Source organism: Pogonomyrmex barbatus, unplaced genomic scaffold (assembly GCF_055798465.1).
Source record: "Pogonomyrmex barbatus isolate J1 unplaced genomic scaffold, ASM5579846v1 scaffold8, whole genome shotgun sequence".
Classification (NCBI taxonomy): domain Eukaryota; kingdom Metazoa; phylum Arthropoda; class Insecta; order Hymenoptera; family Formicidae; genus Pogonomyrmex; species Pogonomyrmex barbatus.
In genome coordinates, this window is record NW_028297182.1 from 9269914 (window position 1) to 9290096 (window position 20183).

The following is a 20183-nucleotide window of genomic DNA, read 5'->3' on the forward strand; positions in this document are numbered from 1 at the left end:
TAATATTTCAAATAAATTAGATTAAATATTAATAGAATATAAAAAATTCGATTTGCTTAAATTTAAAAATAATTAAATTTTATATAATAATTGTGAATTTAATAAATTGATCCAAATATTATGCTATTTATGTGAATAAGATAGCATACATTCTTCATCTTGTCTTGGCTGTCTCGCTATACGCACTTTAATAATGTGAGCATTTAGAAATAGACAGATTTGTCGATTTAACGAAAGCTCAAAGTGAGTCTATTAAATCAAGATAACAATTTATTTACAAATCAACCTGAGAAAAAAAATGAAATATATGCGTGACATTGTACCGCCCAGCCTGAAAATAAATTATCATGATAGAACACAATCATAAGTTACTTGGTAGATCGTAAAGATCTTTTATGTGAATTATCCCTGAAACTCATTACTCGATAAATCTGTCTGAGCATAATAATGCCTACATATTGTTTTATATTTTACTTTTGTCTCAAGGCAAATGGATGTTAAAATTAAATATTTCTTTTTATAAAATAAGTTAAAAGAAAAAAATCTTGATTTAGATTTAAAAAGACATAAAAAGAATATTCTTTTTAAGATCCAGCTATAATTCATCGTGAGGAATTGCAAAATAAACCAAAAGAAATAATGAAAGAGAGAGAGGGGGGGAGAGAGAGAGAGAGAGAGAGAGAGAGAGAGAGAGAGAGAGAGAGAGAGAGAGAGAGAGAGAAGGGAGAAGGGAGAAGAGACGGACTCGTTCGAAAATAAGTTTCCCCTCGAGGTCTTTCCTCACGGGACCACAAATCGACGTGACCCTGACCCGAAAATGATCGCTCTCATTGCTCTTTTTGCAAATTGTTGGAGCACTACGAGAGCGCGTCCTTGATACGATAGGACCCGCCGGAGCCGCTGTCCTCTCGTGCGACAGCTTTTCCTGTAGAACCGAGTATAGCTCGAATTGACGATGACATCTCGGACTTGGCAGAGGTCCATGCACGTGCCGGGGTCGAGTAGGGACTCGCGAGGTTTCTTGGGATGCACGCCCGCAGGTTGACGTGTTTTCCATGGTACGCGTCGTTCTTCTAATGCGTTTCCCTTGGAGGAAATACATCATTCTAATCGAGATAGAATTTCTGGAATTTTATTTAATTTGTATCTTTATATGATGTTTGTATGTATTTGCTCTTCTGAGATCTTTATTATTTAGATTTAATTATCAGATCTTAAAGGAGAAACATTCTTTGATGCGTTGAAAATTGATTTTTCAGTGTACAAACAATTTTAAGTAGACCCAAAAGAAGTGCGAATATATTTCATTAATCCAGAAGATATTTTATTTTATATTGACTAAATAAATTTTTGTAAATATATATTATATATTATAAATTAGATACATAAGTATCTAAAAGCTAGTAATATTTTTTTATAACATTGTAGAATTATATTAAATCTTTTTATTTTTATATCTTAATTTATATCTTGTATTTCAACACGGTTCATGCATTAAAACTAAATTTGTTTAAATGCATCAAAAAGCTTTTAATGCGTTTTATAACATTGTACCACTGTTCACGTTATTTATAGCGTTCAACAATGCTCAGCAGGACTCTTTACTCGACTGTTGCAGCATTGATCGAAGTAGAAAATGATACATGAAAAGCTATTTGTGATCTATTAGTAGAAATTAAATTGATAAATTGATTAAATTGATTAAATTAGGTCATCAGGATTACTGTAACCTTATTTTTATGAATTTAAAATAGTTTTCGATAAACATGTTTTGAATGTCACCAATAATGATAGTAACATTTAAAATATTCTTTGATCAATTACAAAATGTACAATTGTTATTTATTATAGAATACAAGACAAATATATTTTTTTTTATTTTATGACAATTCAAGTGCGTTTTTACAACAAATAAATACCTTTAATAAGATAACTTAAACTTAAAGACAACTTAAACGTAATTAACTCAAAGTAACTTAAACTTAAATATAACTTAAATACTTATATAATTTATAATATATTGCTTAATTAAGTAATTAAGCAATTTGTAATAAATTTTTAATCATTTAAGATTAAGAAGCAACATAATAAAAATAATATAAAAACATTGAAAAAAATTGTTACTAGAATTGTTATTAGAAAAAGAAAAAAATTTAAATATTTGTCAATACTTAATGCATTTAATTTATTTTTATTTTTATTTGATAACGATTTATTTCAGAAAATATTTTGAAAGTACGAGAGAAATGAAAATTATAAATATCACCGAAATGAATTTAATCTAAAATAATTTCTTGCGCATTTTGTTTTATCTCTAATAACCATGCGCAGTTTAATATCACGTTTCATCTTGCATAAGCGCTTCGTATATTGAGAGACTTTTGATATCGCACCGTATTGACAAACGTTGTGATGAGCAAATGAGTTTGAACAAAATGAATACACTGCGTCGATAAATGATTGTGAGATAATCTTCAATATTTTATATCATTTTATGCATTATATAAAATTTTATCTTTAATTTCCTTTTAAAGTTATATTTCTAAATAAGAAATAATTAACTAAAGTATATAATTATATATATCATTTTTTTATATGTTTAATAGGTTTTTTACTTCAGTTATATGTATAATGTACATTATTAATATATATATATATATAAAATAATTAATTCAACAAAAATTTAATTAGAAATTAAAAGAGAAATTAATTAGAATTAATATAATAATTTAAAATAAAAAAATTTCATTATATATCTATATTTATAATTGTATATTTATAATATGTTTCTAAAAACTCTGTATAAATGTAAATTAATAAAAACTAATTATAAAATTGATTAGAAGATTTTTAAGAAAACGGTGAAAAAAAATCAAAAGGTGACATACTTGACGATTAATTTAATTTGCATGTCTGTAACAATGATATTGGATATGGATGTGGATTATTCAGCTATGTCCATTGAATCCGGCGTAATTTCGCGACGACACTTATCGGCGACGAGAAACGCAGCGTCGGCGATCATTATATAAGCGAGTCCGATATATGGAGCTCGCGTGCATAGTTAAGGAGTGTAAAAGCGCGCTCCTTCTCGTAGCTTGTCATCGCTTTTATTTCGTCGAGCACGTTGCACCGGCGCGACGCGACGCGACGCGACACACGCTAAATTTGTACTATATAAGCGCAGCGGCGCGTCGCATTTAATTATAGCTGCCTTTAGAGTTTAGAGAAACGAAATTCCGGGATTTGCGAATAGGGAAAAAGACGAGAGAATCGTTCTTAGCAAAATACGCTTGTGGGTGGTATTCTTTAAACAGTGACTCTCAATCGACGACAATTACAAATTCCAAAGAAAGAAAGAAAAGCGTAAGACAAGGAGAAACTGTAAAAGTATGAAAATAATTAATTTATGAAGATATAAATATAGAAGAGATTTGAATATCATTTCTTTGTATCGAATTTACATCAGAAATAAAAAAAGAGTATATCTGAATAGAAATCTTGGAAAAATGGTTAATACAATAACAATAATGCAATTTGCGCGAATCGCTATATTCTATAAATTAAGAAAATTTTTCAATTTCTTTATTTCAAATGTAATAAATTTTTATTCACTACGGAACATTTAATAAAAAAAATTTATTCAATTCTATTTTTATATAATTTTTTGAAATTTAGAAAATAATATGTTTTATTAACTAAATATTATATACTAGAAATGGCTTATACTGACTAAAATAGCAAATTAGTCAGACTGAATTGAGTGTCTCTGGCATTCTCGTCTGTTGACGAAGATGTTTTCAACCAGATCATCAACGCCTGTAGTGTAGATTCTCATAGAAAAGGGATAAGAATATATCTCTTTCTCTTGAAATTATATTTTATGTCTTTTTTGTTTACGATTCTTTTTGACTTTTACATTCAAACATCTTATTCGATATTATTTTAATAATCTCGTTACCTTTATTTTATTAACAAATCTTGCAATATCAAATTAAAACAATCTTAAACTTAAATTATCATTTATAAATTTATATAATTTATAATAATTAACGATATACGTTTTAAATATTTTCTAAGCAGTTTTATCTTTGCAAAATAATCTTAATTAGAGCAAGATTTTTTTAAGATGAGAGATCCACAAAGGATCCGAATTGTAATAATTTCTTCACTTATTATATAACTTACTGACGAAATAAGATACATTTTCTCTCAGTGTCTGCCAACCAGTTTTGTTGTAAAGTATAGTGCGCGGCGTCATTGAAGAGCGTTATTAAAATTACCGTAATCGACCTGTAGGCCAGGTGAACGATGCAGGTGCGACCGAGGGCAGCACTGCTACTCGTATATAGTCCATTTTGTTCTTGAAGCAAGATCTTCTTTTAATCTTTAAAATTTCATTTCTACGTAAAACTACTCATTAGTAAACATCGTGAGCGATAACGTCGCTTTATGTAATCCTTGCGTTTTAATCCGACAATTTATTGTACAGTTTAATGTATTCGCGAATAGAGAAAGAGACAGACAGAGAGAGAGAGAGAGAGAGAGAGAGAGAGAGAGAGAGAGAGAGAGAGAGAGAGAGAGAGAGAGAGAGAAGATGAGAGAGAAGGAGAGACTCAATGCTGTACGTACAATATTTACGCGTCACATGCGTGTAAACAATTACGTCACTTGTTAATCGCATTTATCGAGAAAATCTAATATTGATGCACCTACGATTCTATCGCGCTTATCAGAGATAACTATGTGCTTTTCTTTTCTTCACATCTTTCAATTTCATTCTTCTCAAATCTAAAATAAGATATATTGTATGTCATAATCTTGCGTATTTATATCCGCGCGTTTGTATATATTTGATGTTTTAAGTTCTTTCTCTGCCAGTTTTATTTCCACGCTCTCCTCATATACTCGTGAAATTTTTGATTTCCATTATGAGCTATTGATAGTAGAAATTTTTTCATAATTTTCAATTTTATGTTTGCCCAACTATTGATCACTAAAAATACCGAGTAGGTACTTAGGTGACAGGAAGCCTAATTAAATATGTGTCTCTCTTCCTGTCTCTTAAATACTTTTTTCGCGGAAAAATTTAAATAATTTTATCTCATGTTACACGTAATGACGAAGATAACAAGGACGATCATGGCGAGGTCGATTAGTCATGAAACGCTTACTTGTTATCGCGTATACGCGTCATTGTTCTTGGTAATTCTTTTACTCGACAGCCTCGAAAATAGAGAATCATATATATATATATATATATAATTTTTATAGTTCGAAAATCGATGATGAAGGTTGAGATGACGTAATTGATCATTCAGATATACAATCAACTCGCAACAAGAATAACTTTTAATATTAACTTAACATTAAAGAAAGTTAATACTATTTTATTAAATTCTAACATAATTTTTATTATCACAGATTTTTAATTATGGTCATTCTTTGGTCATATGTAATTATATAATAGCTCTTCTTTTACAATTTAGGAAAATTAAATTTAATAAGACAGAGAAGACGATACAGAAATATGAAATATATTTCGTCGTTATGACATAAATAGTAAAAATAAAATTAAAAATAAAATATTAATAATGAACATGTATTATTAAGTATACGTTTAATATCGTCTATAATTGACAAAAATGGTATGTATTAATGCTCGAGAATGAAGGAAGAACTTAACATTTTAAAATACAATTTTGCAAGTCAAATACTAAAAAACGTGAGGATTGATTCAGAATGTATAAATATTTATACAACATATCTCATGGGGTAGACGTAGCGTGTCTCCGGATGAGACGTCGTCGATTCAGACCGATATCTCCAAGAAATGTTATATAAGAATCGCCTCGGACTGGCCGTGAACTTAACGGCGTCGTCGTGATCGTCGTAATCGAACGCGAACGTCTTCCTTTCCACGCATTTCACACACGTCCGATGCACTCGAGTATGCACGAAAGAATACGGATTTCCGTAATTCAACTTAATTGGCTTTTTCTATTCCAAAACTAATTATTACAAACTATTGTATATATTGTATATTGTAAATAACAATTATTAGAAGGAAAAGTAACAGTATCAATCGGTGTAATTAATGATATATTCGATAATTAAATTAAATCAATTTACTCATTAATTTAAAAATAAAATAAATATTGTAAAAGATATAGCGTAGAGATGTAGAGATGTAGAAGAATTTCATTTTTTTTCCTCATCAAATTTTCATTAAAGAAATCGATTCTTAAATGTCAAAAAATTTAAAATAAACATTTGAAATGATAGAGAAAAAATATTTGTAAATTAATTAATTGAAGTCAATAGTTGTAATCTCTTTTTAGCTCGAAATGACAAAAAATTGCAGAAAAAATGAATAAAACAGTGAATATGTGTGAGTGAATGAGTTATATTATTGGAGAAAAAGAGAGATATGACAAATAAGACAAATATGTTTATAGAATATCATTATTTTCTTCAATATTTCTTGATAAAATATTACTTGGTTTTTCATGGTCTGCTACAAAAGCTAAAGAATTACATCGGCTATGGTGTTGTTTTTAATGGAAGATTAAATCGCATATATTAGACTCTAAAAGTAGTTCTGATTGTAGACAATTTTGTAAATACCTAATTATTTTGTAAATATCTAATCAAAATGTCAAGTAATTGTTAATATCATTAAACATCTCTTTTTCTTAACTTGCTTTGTGCGCAATATCCATAGTTTCTTTTACACTTTGCTGATGCATGATTAAATTTTATCTTTAAATTTGACAGAAATAATTATTTATCATGACAAATGTTATTGTAACAAATAAAATATTTTTATATCATTTGAATTATAAATTATGTTTTTTGATACAATTTTAATAAATATAATAATTATATATTAAAAATTTTGTTAATATGCTTTATTTTTTAATTAATATTTCTATTTTTATATTTGTTATATTTATTTTCTTATTTAACTTCTTCGTTAAATTAACTATGCAATGATAATTTATTTATGAGCACAGGAAGTATTTATGAGCAGTCGGAAGCTGAAACAAGAAAGATGTAAGCAAATCAATCACTTTTATGTATCTTAAAATTTAATAAAATCGACAAATCAAATATATTATAATATTAACACTATATTCGCGTGAACACACGTCCAGAAAACCAAATTCTAAAAACCAGAATAAGATAAATTCTGTGCGCAGCTTACAAGTTTCGGCCTATTGTTTATCGATTATTATTTTAAGTCGAGCGAAATCTTCGCATCGCGGAAATTCCTGTGAAGTAGATTATGATTGACAAAAGACAGAGAGACGATCTATTATAGACAAGATGAGCATACGACCTGTGTTTTATCTCAGAGTCCAAGTTTCCTAAATGACCGATTTTTCAAATATTCTATATCCTTTGTGACTCTTTAACCGTTAAAAAAATAATTAGCGGTTGGCAAAATAATAGTATAAATGAATTTTATCAGCGTATAAAAGATGTTTATGCCTTGGTCCTAATTCTTTTATTTTAATAATTTTTATTTTAATAATTTTAATAATTTTTCAGACACACAGGAAAGACACCTCTGTTAACCTCATCTGAATTCTATCTCCAATTTAAAATATTATATTCACGTTGCGCAAATTATATATGAGTAAATCAATTTATATGAGTAAACTTACAGTACAGAATTACATATCACTATTACTGTTTTCTGAATAATATAATTTTAAAATAATCCTTGAAATCTTTTTGATGTAGATGTTTCTCTTAATCATTTTTTGCTATTTAAAAATCTATTGATTCCAGTCATATGATGTATATTTGCACATAAATAAACTAGATCGACAAATAATTTAAGCAATTATTTCAAACAATTAATCTGTTTATATTAATCTAAATAATAAATAATATAATAAAAATTCAATTTCTTCACAAAGGCATGACTTTTTTAAAATATTCTATATCTGTATAATAATATGCGATTTTGATCAAATCAAGCATTATGAAACATAAATGATAAACTAGTATACTTTTCATCGACTTGTCTGAAACGTTATTCAGATTAGAAGTTTCGTAATAATCTTTATATAACCATACGTTGTTACTCTTTGCTCGCAAAAGAATTAAAAATAGCTGGTTTTTGAAAATTGAATAATGAGTTTCTATTGTTATTCTTTTATAAAAAAATAAAATTTATTCATTTATTTTTAGTTCATATAATACATTTTATATACTGAAGTTATATAGAAATATCGAGTTAACAAACAATTAATATTTAATTGTTTGGTTAACCAATAAAAGCTATTTTGTTTCATTCTGTACAGTGAAAACTTTAATCATAGATCGGTATTATCGATAATATAAATATATTAAATGACTTAAATGTAGCAAAGTAATGTTATATTTGTGTGATACAAATAAGAGTGACGAGGAGTGATAATGTAATTTCCTTACCAAGATGAACCGCCAGGTTGTATCTCTCGAGCGCTTGACCTAGGTGACCCTTCCTCACGAGGATATCACCCTCGTGCCTCGCCCGACTGGCCTCTACTTCTCGTGGCCACCATCTCTCCACGAGTCTTTGCACTAGTACATTCGTTTCACTCACAATAGCGATTTTTGTCCCGCACACGCGACAGTTCTTCGTCGGATCCACGCAGCTCCTGCAGTACGTGTGACCGCAGCTGGTGGTCACCGGTTGGCAGAGGGTACCCTCGCACAGGGGGCACGCGAAGGATGTCTCGAGCTTCCGTCTGGAGCTCATCCCGATACCGACCATGTCCTCCAGGAGTGCGGTCGCCAGATGTTTCAGTCTCTCAGCCGGCACAGACGTCGCGGTTAAGCACCTGGAGTAGATCTCAATGGACTCCCTGACACGACCGCACTTGACCAAGGAATCGCCGTAACCGAGCAGCACGTCGTAGCTCGGCCCTTGCTGCTTCAGGCATCGCTCGTACAGCTCGACTGCCAGATGATAATTGCGGGAGGTGAACGCCTCCTTGGCAAGCTCCGTCATTGCGTTCTTCCCCGTGTGTCACTCTTCGCGAATGAAAAGCGAAGTATATATCCCCTCGCGACGACGTCGTTTCTTCTACGAGTAACTCGTGTACGCGCGTCGGACGTCCGCTCGGTAATAAAAACCGCTCGATGCCGGTTTCGTGATGTCGAAGACGACGTACATCTTCCGGGGATTATACGTGTGGGAATTTGGACGCGGGACGTTTGGACGCGATTTGGACTGGAAATCAGGAATACGATCACGCACGATCAGAAATCACTCGATCCCGGAAAGACAGACGACGATGATTCATCACTCATCGGGCGCGGGATTCATTGGGACCGTCGCAGTCGGTCGGAGGCGACGCGCAGGGAGTTTGACAGCTGACCGTCCGTCCGCCACGCGTGCTGTTCCGCACGTTAACGCACGCGCGACCGTTCCACACGGCACGCTGGCGCACTGAGAACTGACGCCTCGGCTGTCATCGGTCGGTCGAGCCACTGTCAGAGTCGGCCGCTCGGTCGACCGTCAGCAGGGGATGGTGGTGGTGACGGTGCTGGTGGCGGTGGTAGCGGTGGAGGAGCGCGGCCGCCTTCGAGACACGAAGCCAGCGCGCCACGCGGCACGCGGATACGCTATGGAGGGATCTCTCTGGGAGGGAGTCGCGGAGGGAATTACGGAGCACGCTGCATGTAGCTCGGAGCAGCGCGTTGCCGCTTTACTTGCACCGTAGCGGCGTGTCTGCCGCGGTGCGTAGGTGTTGTTGCCGCACTCCCGATGCTGCTCCCACTCGACCAGACTCCGTCGCGTCACAGCGAAACTCGACTCTTTGTCTGTCGAGTGCCCTCTGATCTCCGGCCGTCATTATTGAGCAAATTGTTATTGTCATGTGTAACGGTGCGACGTGCGATATCTTTTGATCGATTTCAACGATTCGTGAAACCTTCCGTGATTTTTTTCCCTATTCTTCTCAAGCTTCTTTCTACGATATCTCTTCTTGATCTTTCTTATCCGCCAAGTGTTCCTTAAGAGGTTTATTGCTTTGTCTACGAGTCGTAGATGATTCAAGAGAGCATGAAAATTATGATCGTTTTTCTTCTTTTTATGAATCTCTTTCGCTTTTTCAATTTTCGATTGTTATAACTTATCATAAAAGAGTGCTTGATTATTCTTATAATAGCTTATGATTGTCGTATTAGTTTTTCTCATCTTCTTATTATAAGGCATAATAATAAGTCTTCGTTGAATTGCTTTTATTTTAATTTTTTATCGATTAAAATATTCATACGAAATTTCATATTATATATAATTACATGGAACATGTAATTATACAGAATGATTTACAATTAAAATTTTTCCATTGTTTCGTCATTTCTCTCGAGGGCATTTTGTGGTGCAATATGATTTATATATTATTGATTATGAAATAAAATTATCTAGATTTTATTTAATAGAAACATATAATCTGTTCAAAAAAATGCTCTTTTTTGAATATCTTTATAAACTTTAAAGTTTATATAAAATGAAATAAAAACTCACACTATTTTCTTATCACATATGATTATATAAGTATCGATATCACCTTGAAATTCAATAACGTCGATCAATGTTTCCGTTATCGGTCAGTCCAGCGACGTATCAAATCGCTTCGATTTCCTATTCAATAACCTTCACATTTTCGCAGCTGCTTTTATTAAAATTGAGTCTCAATTCGAACTTAATTATAAACGATTTTTGAACAATATTCTATCGAATCGCGCGGTAGAAGATACCTCCCCTTTATTTAAGATACCTTCCCGGACACTTGTTGTAACTTTGGCTCGATCGACCGGATTCTTCCAACGGGAATGGTCTCGTCTCGAACGTCGCACAAACTATATGACGGCGTATCTCGAAGAGAAGGAGCGTGATTGCACGGTTGATGTATAATATGGACCAATAATATGGAACGAATGTAAAATTTTTTTTATCGAGTAAATTGTTTTTCACTAGCAAATCAGTCAGTCTTCTGCTCTTCAGAGTTTTCACTGAGCATGATGATTCCGTCTCGACATATCCCGCTTGTCTGATGCGGGATACACGCATGTGCGTAAAAGGAATACGCAGACGCCACAGGACCCGCTCTTCGAAATGAGAGGAGAGGGTTGAACTGCGTACTGCGAGAACGGCAAAGGGAAAGGGCAATTCAGAATGAGAGATCAATATATGGCGAGTTCACGAGGTGATTAACCTCTTGCACTTGCCACCTATGAAGTATACTTATTTGCTATATCAAAATTTAATGGTAAATCGAAATTTCAAGTTGACTTTCTCCGAGCAAAAATCGTGAAAATCTGATTAGAAAGATGAAATAAAAAAATGAAATGCTTATAAATTAAGTTTTGAATGTATATATCATTATAATGTATTTATGTATAATGTAAAAAAGGGTTTATACATATATTTTTCTTGAAATCTACGAATGTTTAAAAATGTATGGGTAAATGTAAAATTTATACAATTAGCAATTTATATTAGTAATTCACAAATTTTTATTATTTAATATTATAAATAAGTAAATACATGATTGTATTGAACAAGCATAATTTTTATCAATTAAATATGTCTTTTTTAATAATATAAATATGCAATTTTATTAATATTTATAAATTAAAATTTTAATTGACGTAAGAGTATTTTTATAATTCGTGTTAAATACAACATGTACTTATATAAAAATTCAGCGAAATATATTTTAAAATTAATAGAAGTTTTAAAATCTATGATCAATGTGATATACAGATATGTTATTTACTATATGCGTGTTTGCTATTTACGTAGTATGGTTGAATCGTGCTCGAAATTATCGAATACGTAACCGAGTTATGCCTCATGATGTGAGGTGGATGACTGTCAATAGTCGGAATAACAAATGCGCGTATTAATACCGCATATTTTTACGTGATTATTCGAGATATTTAAATTACACATTTATGACGTAGTGAATAAGCAGAATATGTGACAAGTACAATGATGTTATTCAATAGAAAAATATTGAATATGTGTATCGATATATAATATAAATAAATAATCGAAAGATTGTAAATGTAAAAACATCAGTAAATTAATGATTATTAAATGCTTATTGTTTCATTCCAGTTTAGTAATAATTTCCGATAATTTCGCTCGCATAATAATGCCGACTCGCCGACTCTCGTAAAGTCACACGGTAGTGTTCTTGGTTGACTTGACATCCGAGATACTACCGTGTCTCCTGATATTCCCGTTTTAATATGCTTAAGTAACGTTTTTTTGAATCTGAATCTGAGGTGACACACTCTTGCTGGCTAACAATTTTCTGTAATTGTTCAGCATTCTACGAATAAATTTACTGCCTAATCATATGAGATGCAAATAGCGAGAATTCTTGATGATACATGGGAAAGATGTACGTGTGTATTATACATATTATTTCTTGTATCATTATGTGTTGGGAAATTCAGTATTATGAAATCTGGATGATTCTACCATATTTAATAACTTCTAAATATAAAAATATCGTATATATTTTATATAAGAAGAATATAATCAATCATTTCAAGATTAATTTATAATCATTATTTAAAATAGATTGTAAAGATATTCAGAAAGATTAATATGAAAATTTTTAATTTAGTTAATAATCTTATTTTAATGTTTAAATACTAATTTTCTTAATACAAATGTTTTAATATCTTATATTTAAAATTTATTATAATAATAATTATTATTTATATTTATAGAGATTAGAATAATGTTTATGTCATATGAAAAAATAATTATGCTTTTAAATTGTGTATTTAAAATTTTTTCCGATTAACGTCATTATTCTGTCAAACGGTTTGTATTATTTAATAATTCCAAAGAGAGGATGTAGAATTAAGAGAAGCAACTTATATTATATGGAAAATTTTAAAATTAATAATTGATTGTATATCGATACAAGTAACAAGAAACCAATGACAAGTAGTAAGTGGGTTTGACAGTCTAGCACTTCGTTCAATTTCAAACACGATAAATATGGAGGACGCGGATGAAAGATAATTGCATCTCGTCTCGAAATCCGAAAAGCCGCGCGCGCTTAATCTCCAACTGCATACGCGCGTTTATCTACTGTCTTACGTAAGGTATTTGTGCCGTACAAAGAGTCACCTTTGCCGATCGCAAAACAAATTGTTAATCATCGAAATACGGCGTATCTCTCGTCGTTACGTAAATGGTTTACACACAGTCGACAAGGCAACCACATGTCGTACCTGTTCCTTTTGGCGAAGGAAGCGTTTTGCGAATTTCATTATGAATAATTTAATATAAATCATTGTTAATATGAATTTCATTAAAATCCATAGCTTCCTTTGAGCTTACGTCTTTGTTAACGATTATTTAATCTCGTTCTCGCAAGTCCATGTTATATTTCAATTACGCTCTTAGATATAATTAACACGTAATCGAATATAATAAGTAGAAATAACTAACGTGTAATTATCAGATTTATTTAATTGATCTATTACAAAGAAGAGGAAGAGAAGAGAGATACATTAAAATTTGAAATTTTAATCGAATTAATTTTGAATGATATTAATCTTTTAATATTATTAGCTCTTGCTTTTATATAATAAATATAAAATTTTATATGAAATCTATGCTAATATTTTTAAATGTCAACCACGAATTTTTCAAAACCGTCTCAAAGAACTGTACATTATTAATTATTATACTTTATTAACAATTTATTAATAATTATTTATTTAAATTCCGTGAAATATATTCTTATTATTAAAGAGTAATATATTCTTATCACTTTTTCTAATTTTGCAAAATATGGCATTTTTTATTTCAGATCAGATAAATATATTTTATTCGTTGTTTATTCGTCAACTCATAATTGACATTTTCAGCGGTAATGACGATTGCCTCGGAAAGTTTTGTCGTCTGACATAACTTAGCTGGCCTACCGTGTACCCGTTATTAAACACCACGTTTCGCAATTAGGCACCTTACCGAGTCGCGCATTTACTAGAGCGTTGAGCAATGCTTAACGAGTTCGATACACACGATCGAAAAGCGCAGATACCAGCTCGGATTCCTCAATCGCCCGGACACAAGACCGAAATGTCTCGCGGATACTTATTTTGTTGCGTCATTTCGCAAAAATGCGGTTAGAATCGCCTCGAAAGAGATTGTGGCTTTGGTGCAGTTATATAAGATCTCTGCTGATTAATTTACAAAAAGGAGATTGGTTGCTATTTATGGTATTAAAAAAAAGAATAATTTAATCTTTCGTTTTCTACTAAAAATAAAATGTATTAGCCTCATGCTTGCGATTAATAGAGCACAAGCAATGAAATTCATCAGTATATCAATGATATTAAACAAAATTCATTTATATATTTTACAATTTGTTTTATTACTTTGATTTTTTTTTTTACTGTAAAATCCATTTGACAAGCAAATATGTTTTGTATACTGTAACTTCTTTTCTTGTTATTCTGTCAGTCCGTTGTAATACCATTATAATATTTTATGCAGGAAAATCCTGGTTAATGTGTCTAAAATTACATGCTACGTAACGTGATTGTTATATAAACGTTTTACGTTAAATGATGATTTCCCGACTCTTGTTATCAGCAAAGCGAGACGCTTGAATAAGACGTGATCGCGACGCATTGGGACGTTTTGCACGCGCGGGGTTGTACGCGTGCAGACATAAGTCGATGGTGAGGAACGGCTGCGAAACGCAATTGCGTAAACGGGACTTAACCGCGCGAGAGAGCCGAGAGCGGGCGGTACGGACTCGCAAATCAGCGGGCGTCGCATAAAGCGACGACGCGGCACGACTAAAAATAAAGCGGGCTCTCGGTAAACAGTGAGCTGCTTTATGTAATGAATGAGCGTGAATCGCGTTCGTCGCACGATGCGGCGGGGAGCGGCATAGCCGCTATAGCGTCGGCGATACGTCTGTCGCGAGCATCTGTATCTGGCCGCGCCGCAGTGAATGATCGTCTTTTGCAAGTAGCACGTTCAAGTACGGGTGGATTTTCCTCTTACGCGACGATTGTGAGAAATATCTTGTAAAACCCCAACATTTTCATGTATCAGATATTTCATGTGATTTTCAACTGAATAACATTTATTTTTGAGCAAACAATTACTTTACTTTCATTTTTCAGATAGGAGATTTAAACAACGGGTAAAATAATTTAAATTATAACAAATGACAAGCATTATGAATAAGCATCTCAAAATGCTTGAATATTATTCAAGAGCAAAAAAATTTTTTTTAATTTTTTTAAGTATTTTAAAAACCTTGATTGTATTAGAACTTTTAAAAGAATATTTTAAACATATCTTTTGAATATTTTAAACATATCTTTTTGCTTCCGTAACACTTTATGTTATCATTTTAATTTATGTTTTATGCAAAAAACATAAATAATTTTTTTCAAGAATTTTAAGCCTTTCAAATATCCGAATATTTTCAAATTAAAACTTTTTGTTTAAAATTTTTTAAGTTTTAAATATTTATTGCTTCTTAGATATTTTATGATTAAAAAAATTAAAAATGATTAAAAAAATTAAAAATGATTAAAAATTGATTATGGCGCACATAATTATTCAAAATAATATAAACTTTTATATAATGAAATTATTTAAAAATATTTAACCAAATGATTTGTTTATTTATTACTATGTTAAAAATATTTTATAGTAAAAGTATTTATGTAAAATAACATAATTTAAAAATTTGTGCGAATTACAAAAAAAAAATTGATTTGAAACTTAAAATCATAGTCTATAGGTAAAATACCATATACTGAGTTTAAATTCATATAATGTAAGTAAATACATTATTTACTTTGTTATTTTGATAATGAATATGTATTGTATAGAATAATAATTGTGTACAATAGAAACAATAATTACGTAGTTATTAATGCTTTCGATGCTCTAAATCAAGATTACAGATTACAAAAAATTTTCTTAACATTGATGTTATAAAAAAATATGAGCTTAGACTAAACTAAGCTGCTAAGTACAGTTCCAGATATTGTTTTACATTTACTATGCTTTCCATGAATAAAATTCACAGCTTGCGATAGAACGATGATTGCATACTGAAATCTTTGAAAGGAATATAATGTTTCATGGAAATTTGGTCGGGCGAAAATTCGTGATTTATGTTAGCATCAAAATTGACACAATATATCATCACTCTTTTGTGCAATTAGGTCTATTTGTAGAATGTAATTTATTAGTTTTTCTTAATAAAGCCTTTTCTCTAATAAAGCGCGATGAATGACATAGCTTTAATACCCTACAAAAAAATATTCAAATAAATGTATTTTATAAATAAATCGATACATTTAATCGCTCAAAATATTATGAGTGTTTTTAAGTATTTGTTATAAAAGTATTTGAATTAAAGTTATATTAGATTTTTATTTATTTGAATTTGAATCGATATTAATTTAATGTTTAATTTCATTTAATTTAATTTTAATTGTATAAAACAATTTTAATTAATTGATGTTGAATCAATCAAATTAAAAAATCATTGTCAGACTTATATATCTTTGTTGTTAGGAAATTATGTTACGTATGAGTGCTAATAGAGTGCTTTCGTGACTCTTTAAATTATCTATATAAAATTGGAATAGACTATATAAATACGCGTGAGGTGTAAATTTTGCTACGCAATTAATTGTCAGTAAATCTGTTTATGAGGTGACACATTTGTCTAACTATAAACATTGCTCGCAGTCAGACAATATTCGCTACAATTTTATTACCGAAACCAAGAGCCAAGTATTCTTATATTTTTAACTGCAGTTGCATACATTAGTGAAGAATTGAATCATTCAAAGATTGAATCACTTGATGATATATTAAAATCCTTTCGACATGCGTAACTAAGCAACTATTCGTCAAAGTTTTCATCTCCTCCATAAATGCCTCAGAATGAGTATATTAACTGTTGCAGCGTGAACATATATATTTATCATGGATCAAATTACTCATGTATGTTTACACATAATAAATCAATTGTTAATTTACATCTTATATACTTTTAATATTTTAATGCCCAAAAACATGAATGAAAAACAATCCTAATCTCAATAAAAAGATTATTATTTCTTATTTATATTCTTTTGATTCTTTTTTGAATATAACAATAATCATAAGAAAATTGAGATTTTAAAAACTAAAATAATTTAAAAAATAAAATAAATTAAAATAATAAATAAATATTTGCATTGTAAAAAATTATATAGTGAAATGCAGATTATAATGAAACTGTTAAATGGTAAATAAACTGTTGAACTGCTAAATAATGAATTATTGAACTTTCGTATTTATATAATAAAAACATTTTTATGAAATATCAATTTTCTAACGATTTATTACGAATTTTAGAAGATTTTTATATAATATTTAAATCTTTATTCGTAACTTATGATGCTACATTTTCTATTTAAATGCCTTTCTATCTATCCTATTTTCTATTAAAACAATGTTGCACACAAATATTGAATTAAATTAATTTATAATAAATTATATATATAAATATAATATATAAATTAGCATTTTTGATATTTTTGAAATGATTTTAGAAATGAAAGTATTGCAAATATAATATTTAGAAAAATCAAGAAACAAGCAATTTTTTTCAGTATTTTTCAGTATTTTATTTAACATAGCATTATATACGTATATGTCTTATATTAAGAATATGTATGCCATATAGCGAAATAATAATTTATATATAAAATTATTTAAAATAGATACTTTAAAGAGAGTTTAATTTGCAGATTTGACATGTGCAAATTTTATTTAATAATTTCAGATAAATGTGAAGTATTTTAATATCAACGTTAAGATATATGTTATGTATATGTATGATATATATATGTTATAATATATGTTATATGTCAAGAGAGCTTATGATTGCAGGATGATTTAATCTTTTGAGTTTTTATTTGCGTAATAATTATAAAATAGTGCAATGTTTCCGTGTATTATATACGTATATTATTATAATATATTATCTAACACAATAGCTCCATGTTTCTTATTTATTTTATTTTTTTCCTTGATTTACTTACATATGTTCGTTATTGAAACAAAAGCAGGAGATACAGACATCATCTTTTTGCAATGTATTTTTGCGATAGCTTTTACACTTTTGCAAGATAAATAATTTGAACTGTAAACTGTAAACAATTTTATTTTAAGTATGTTTGTATCTTTATCGCAGTTGAATTTTCAATAACAGAAATAACTTTGTTGTCGATATGTTGTGTATTAGCAATATATTGTGTATTATCTTGTCTCTCTGATTTTATGAGAAAAAAAATTGCTGGATATAATTCTACTTTTAATTAAATGTTTTAATCTAGTAGTAGTTCTTATCAAAATATTTGAATCATAATACTATTGAATCATATATACTATTAACAAAAGCAGATCTTTTTTTAATTTTATTAAAAGTTCGTCTACTTTAATATAAATGTTGCAAAGGACATAATATATTATAAATAAATATATATTATATATTATGAATAAATCAATATTTATTAAAAATTATTAAAAATGGTATTTGTTTTATGAAAATAATTAATTACTGTTTCAGTTTATTATTTTTTTAAATTTAAAAAAAATAACTGCATATTTCTTTTATTGTTGATTTTAAATTATATTTTGATTTAGATGATAAGTAAGAAGATCTGTAAATTAACAAATAACTGCAACTACATCAAAAGAAATAAAAATAATTATTGTATAATTGTAGTATGTATCAAAGATTGTTAAACAAATTAAAAATTAAATTAATGAGTGAAGCGTAATTTGTTTCGCTGTGCATATGTTCATGGCTTCAAACACGGGTTAAACACGTGTGTATTATGATTGACCACGTGCATTCGCACTCTCAAGACAGGGGTTTACATAACTTCATTCTGTGCATTCGTTGCACGCGTATGCAAAAGTAAAGATAGAGATGTGACAAGTGGAAAAGTCATTGTTCGTTTCTAAATTTAAATCAACATACGAGTGATGTAGACGAAAATTGTAATTAATTATATATCAATTTAATTTTTTTTATGTATTTATCTCACTGTATGTGATTTTAAAAAAATTTAAATTTTATACTTTCGATATAAAATATATTGTTTATATACTTTTAACATATTTTTGTTATTAATATTAACATATTATCAATAAAATCTTTTAAACATTATTAATGTAATCTTATAGATAAAAGATGATTTTTTTTCTTTCTCTCTATATTAATTTTTATAAAGTTAAGTTTTACAGTAATACAGACTATATACTTTTTAATTTAATATCTATTTCTTAAAACATGAGGTAATATTAATAATATTTTGTATACACTCGAGTAGTTTATTCTTTAATTTCTATAAATTTATTAATTACTTGTTTGAAATCTATTATAGATGCGATTTTATAACCGTCTATCTCTTTTTATATATTATATTATAGATCTGATACCTTCTCGATATTAATAAGAATGATTTCGTGATTTCACACGTTTTGCACGTATGTGCGTAGACATCACGTTATGTCACTGCCCCGTGTGAGAACAACGAGCTTCTCAAGTACGAGGCTTGCCAAGATGACGCTCTAGCGTTTTACAGTTCCAAGAATAATGAGTGTTTAACGCTTTCGCACGCTGTATTTAAGCGAGATCATTTAAACAAAGGAAGCTACTCGTATCTTTCTTACGATACGGCCTAAAGAAAGAAATATTTCGAACATTCACAAAATTCGGGTTTGAACATACAACTTTTTTCATTCTTTAGCTCTAATTTTTTTTTCACATCTTTATCTACCGTATTCGGCTAATTATATCTTTATTTATGTAAAATTAAGCAATCATAAGTGAGTTTATTTTGATCATTTGACTATAGTATTTATATATATAAATATATTAGTATTTTGTATTATATTTAAAAGTACTTACCAAAAATAGAAAAGATAACGGTATATGCGTAACACATACACATATACACTATATAAATATAAAATTATATTTTATAAAATAATAATATATAACATATAAAAAGTATAGTGTTTGAAAGATCTATAATGATAAATATATTAAACAGAAAAGAATATATTAAAATACCAAATGTTAAAAATATAAATATCTGAATAA

The 20183-nt window shown here is 29.6% G+C and overlaps 1 protein-coding gene across 1 annotated transcript in view; it reads right to left on the minus strand.

Annotated features, from left to right (window-relative positions):
- The window catches only part of LOC105427038 (LON peptidase N-terminal domain and RING finger protein 3), a 37154-nt gene extending 26087 nt beyond the window's left edge, over positions 1-11067 (minus strand). Inside the window, exon 1 of the mRNA XM_011638570.2 lies at positions 8446-11067. Within this exon, the coding sequence (XP_011636872.2) occupies positions 8446-9007 (562 nt within the window). The 5' untranslated portion in view covers positions 9008-11067. The remainder of the gene's footprint in view (positions 1-8445) is intronic.
- Between the last annotated feature and the right edge of the window lie 9116 nt (positions 11068-20183).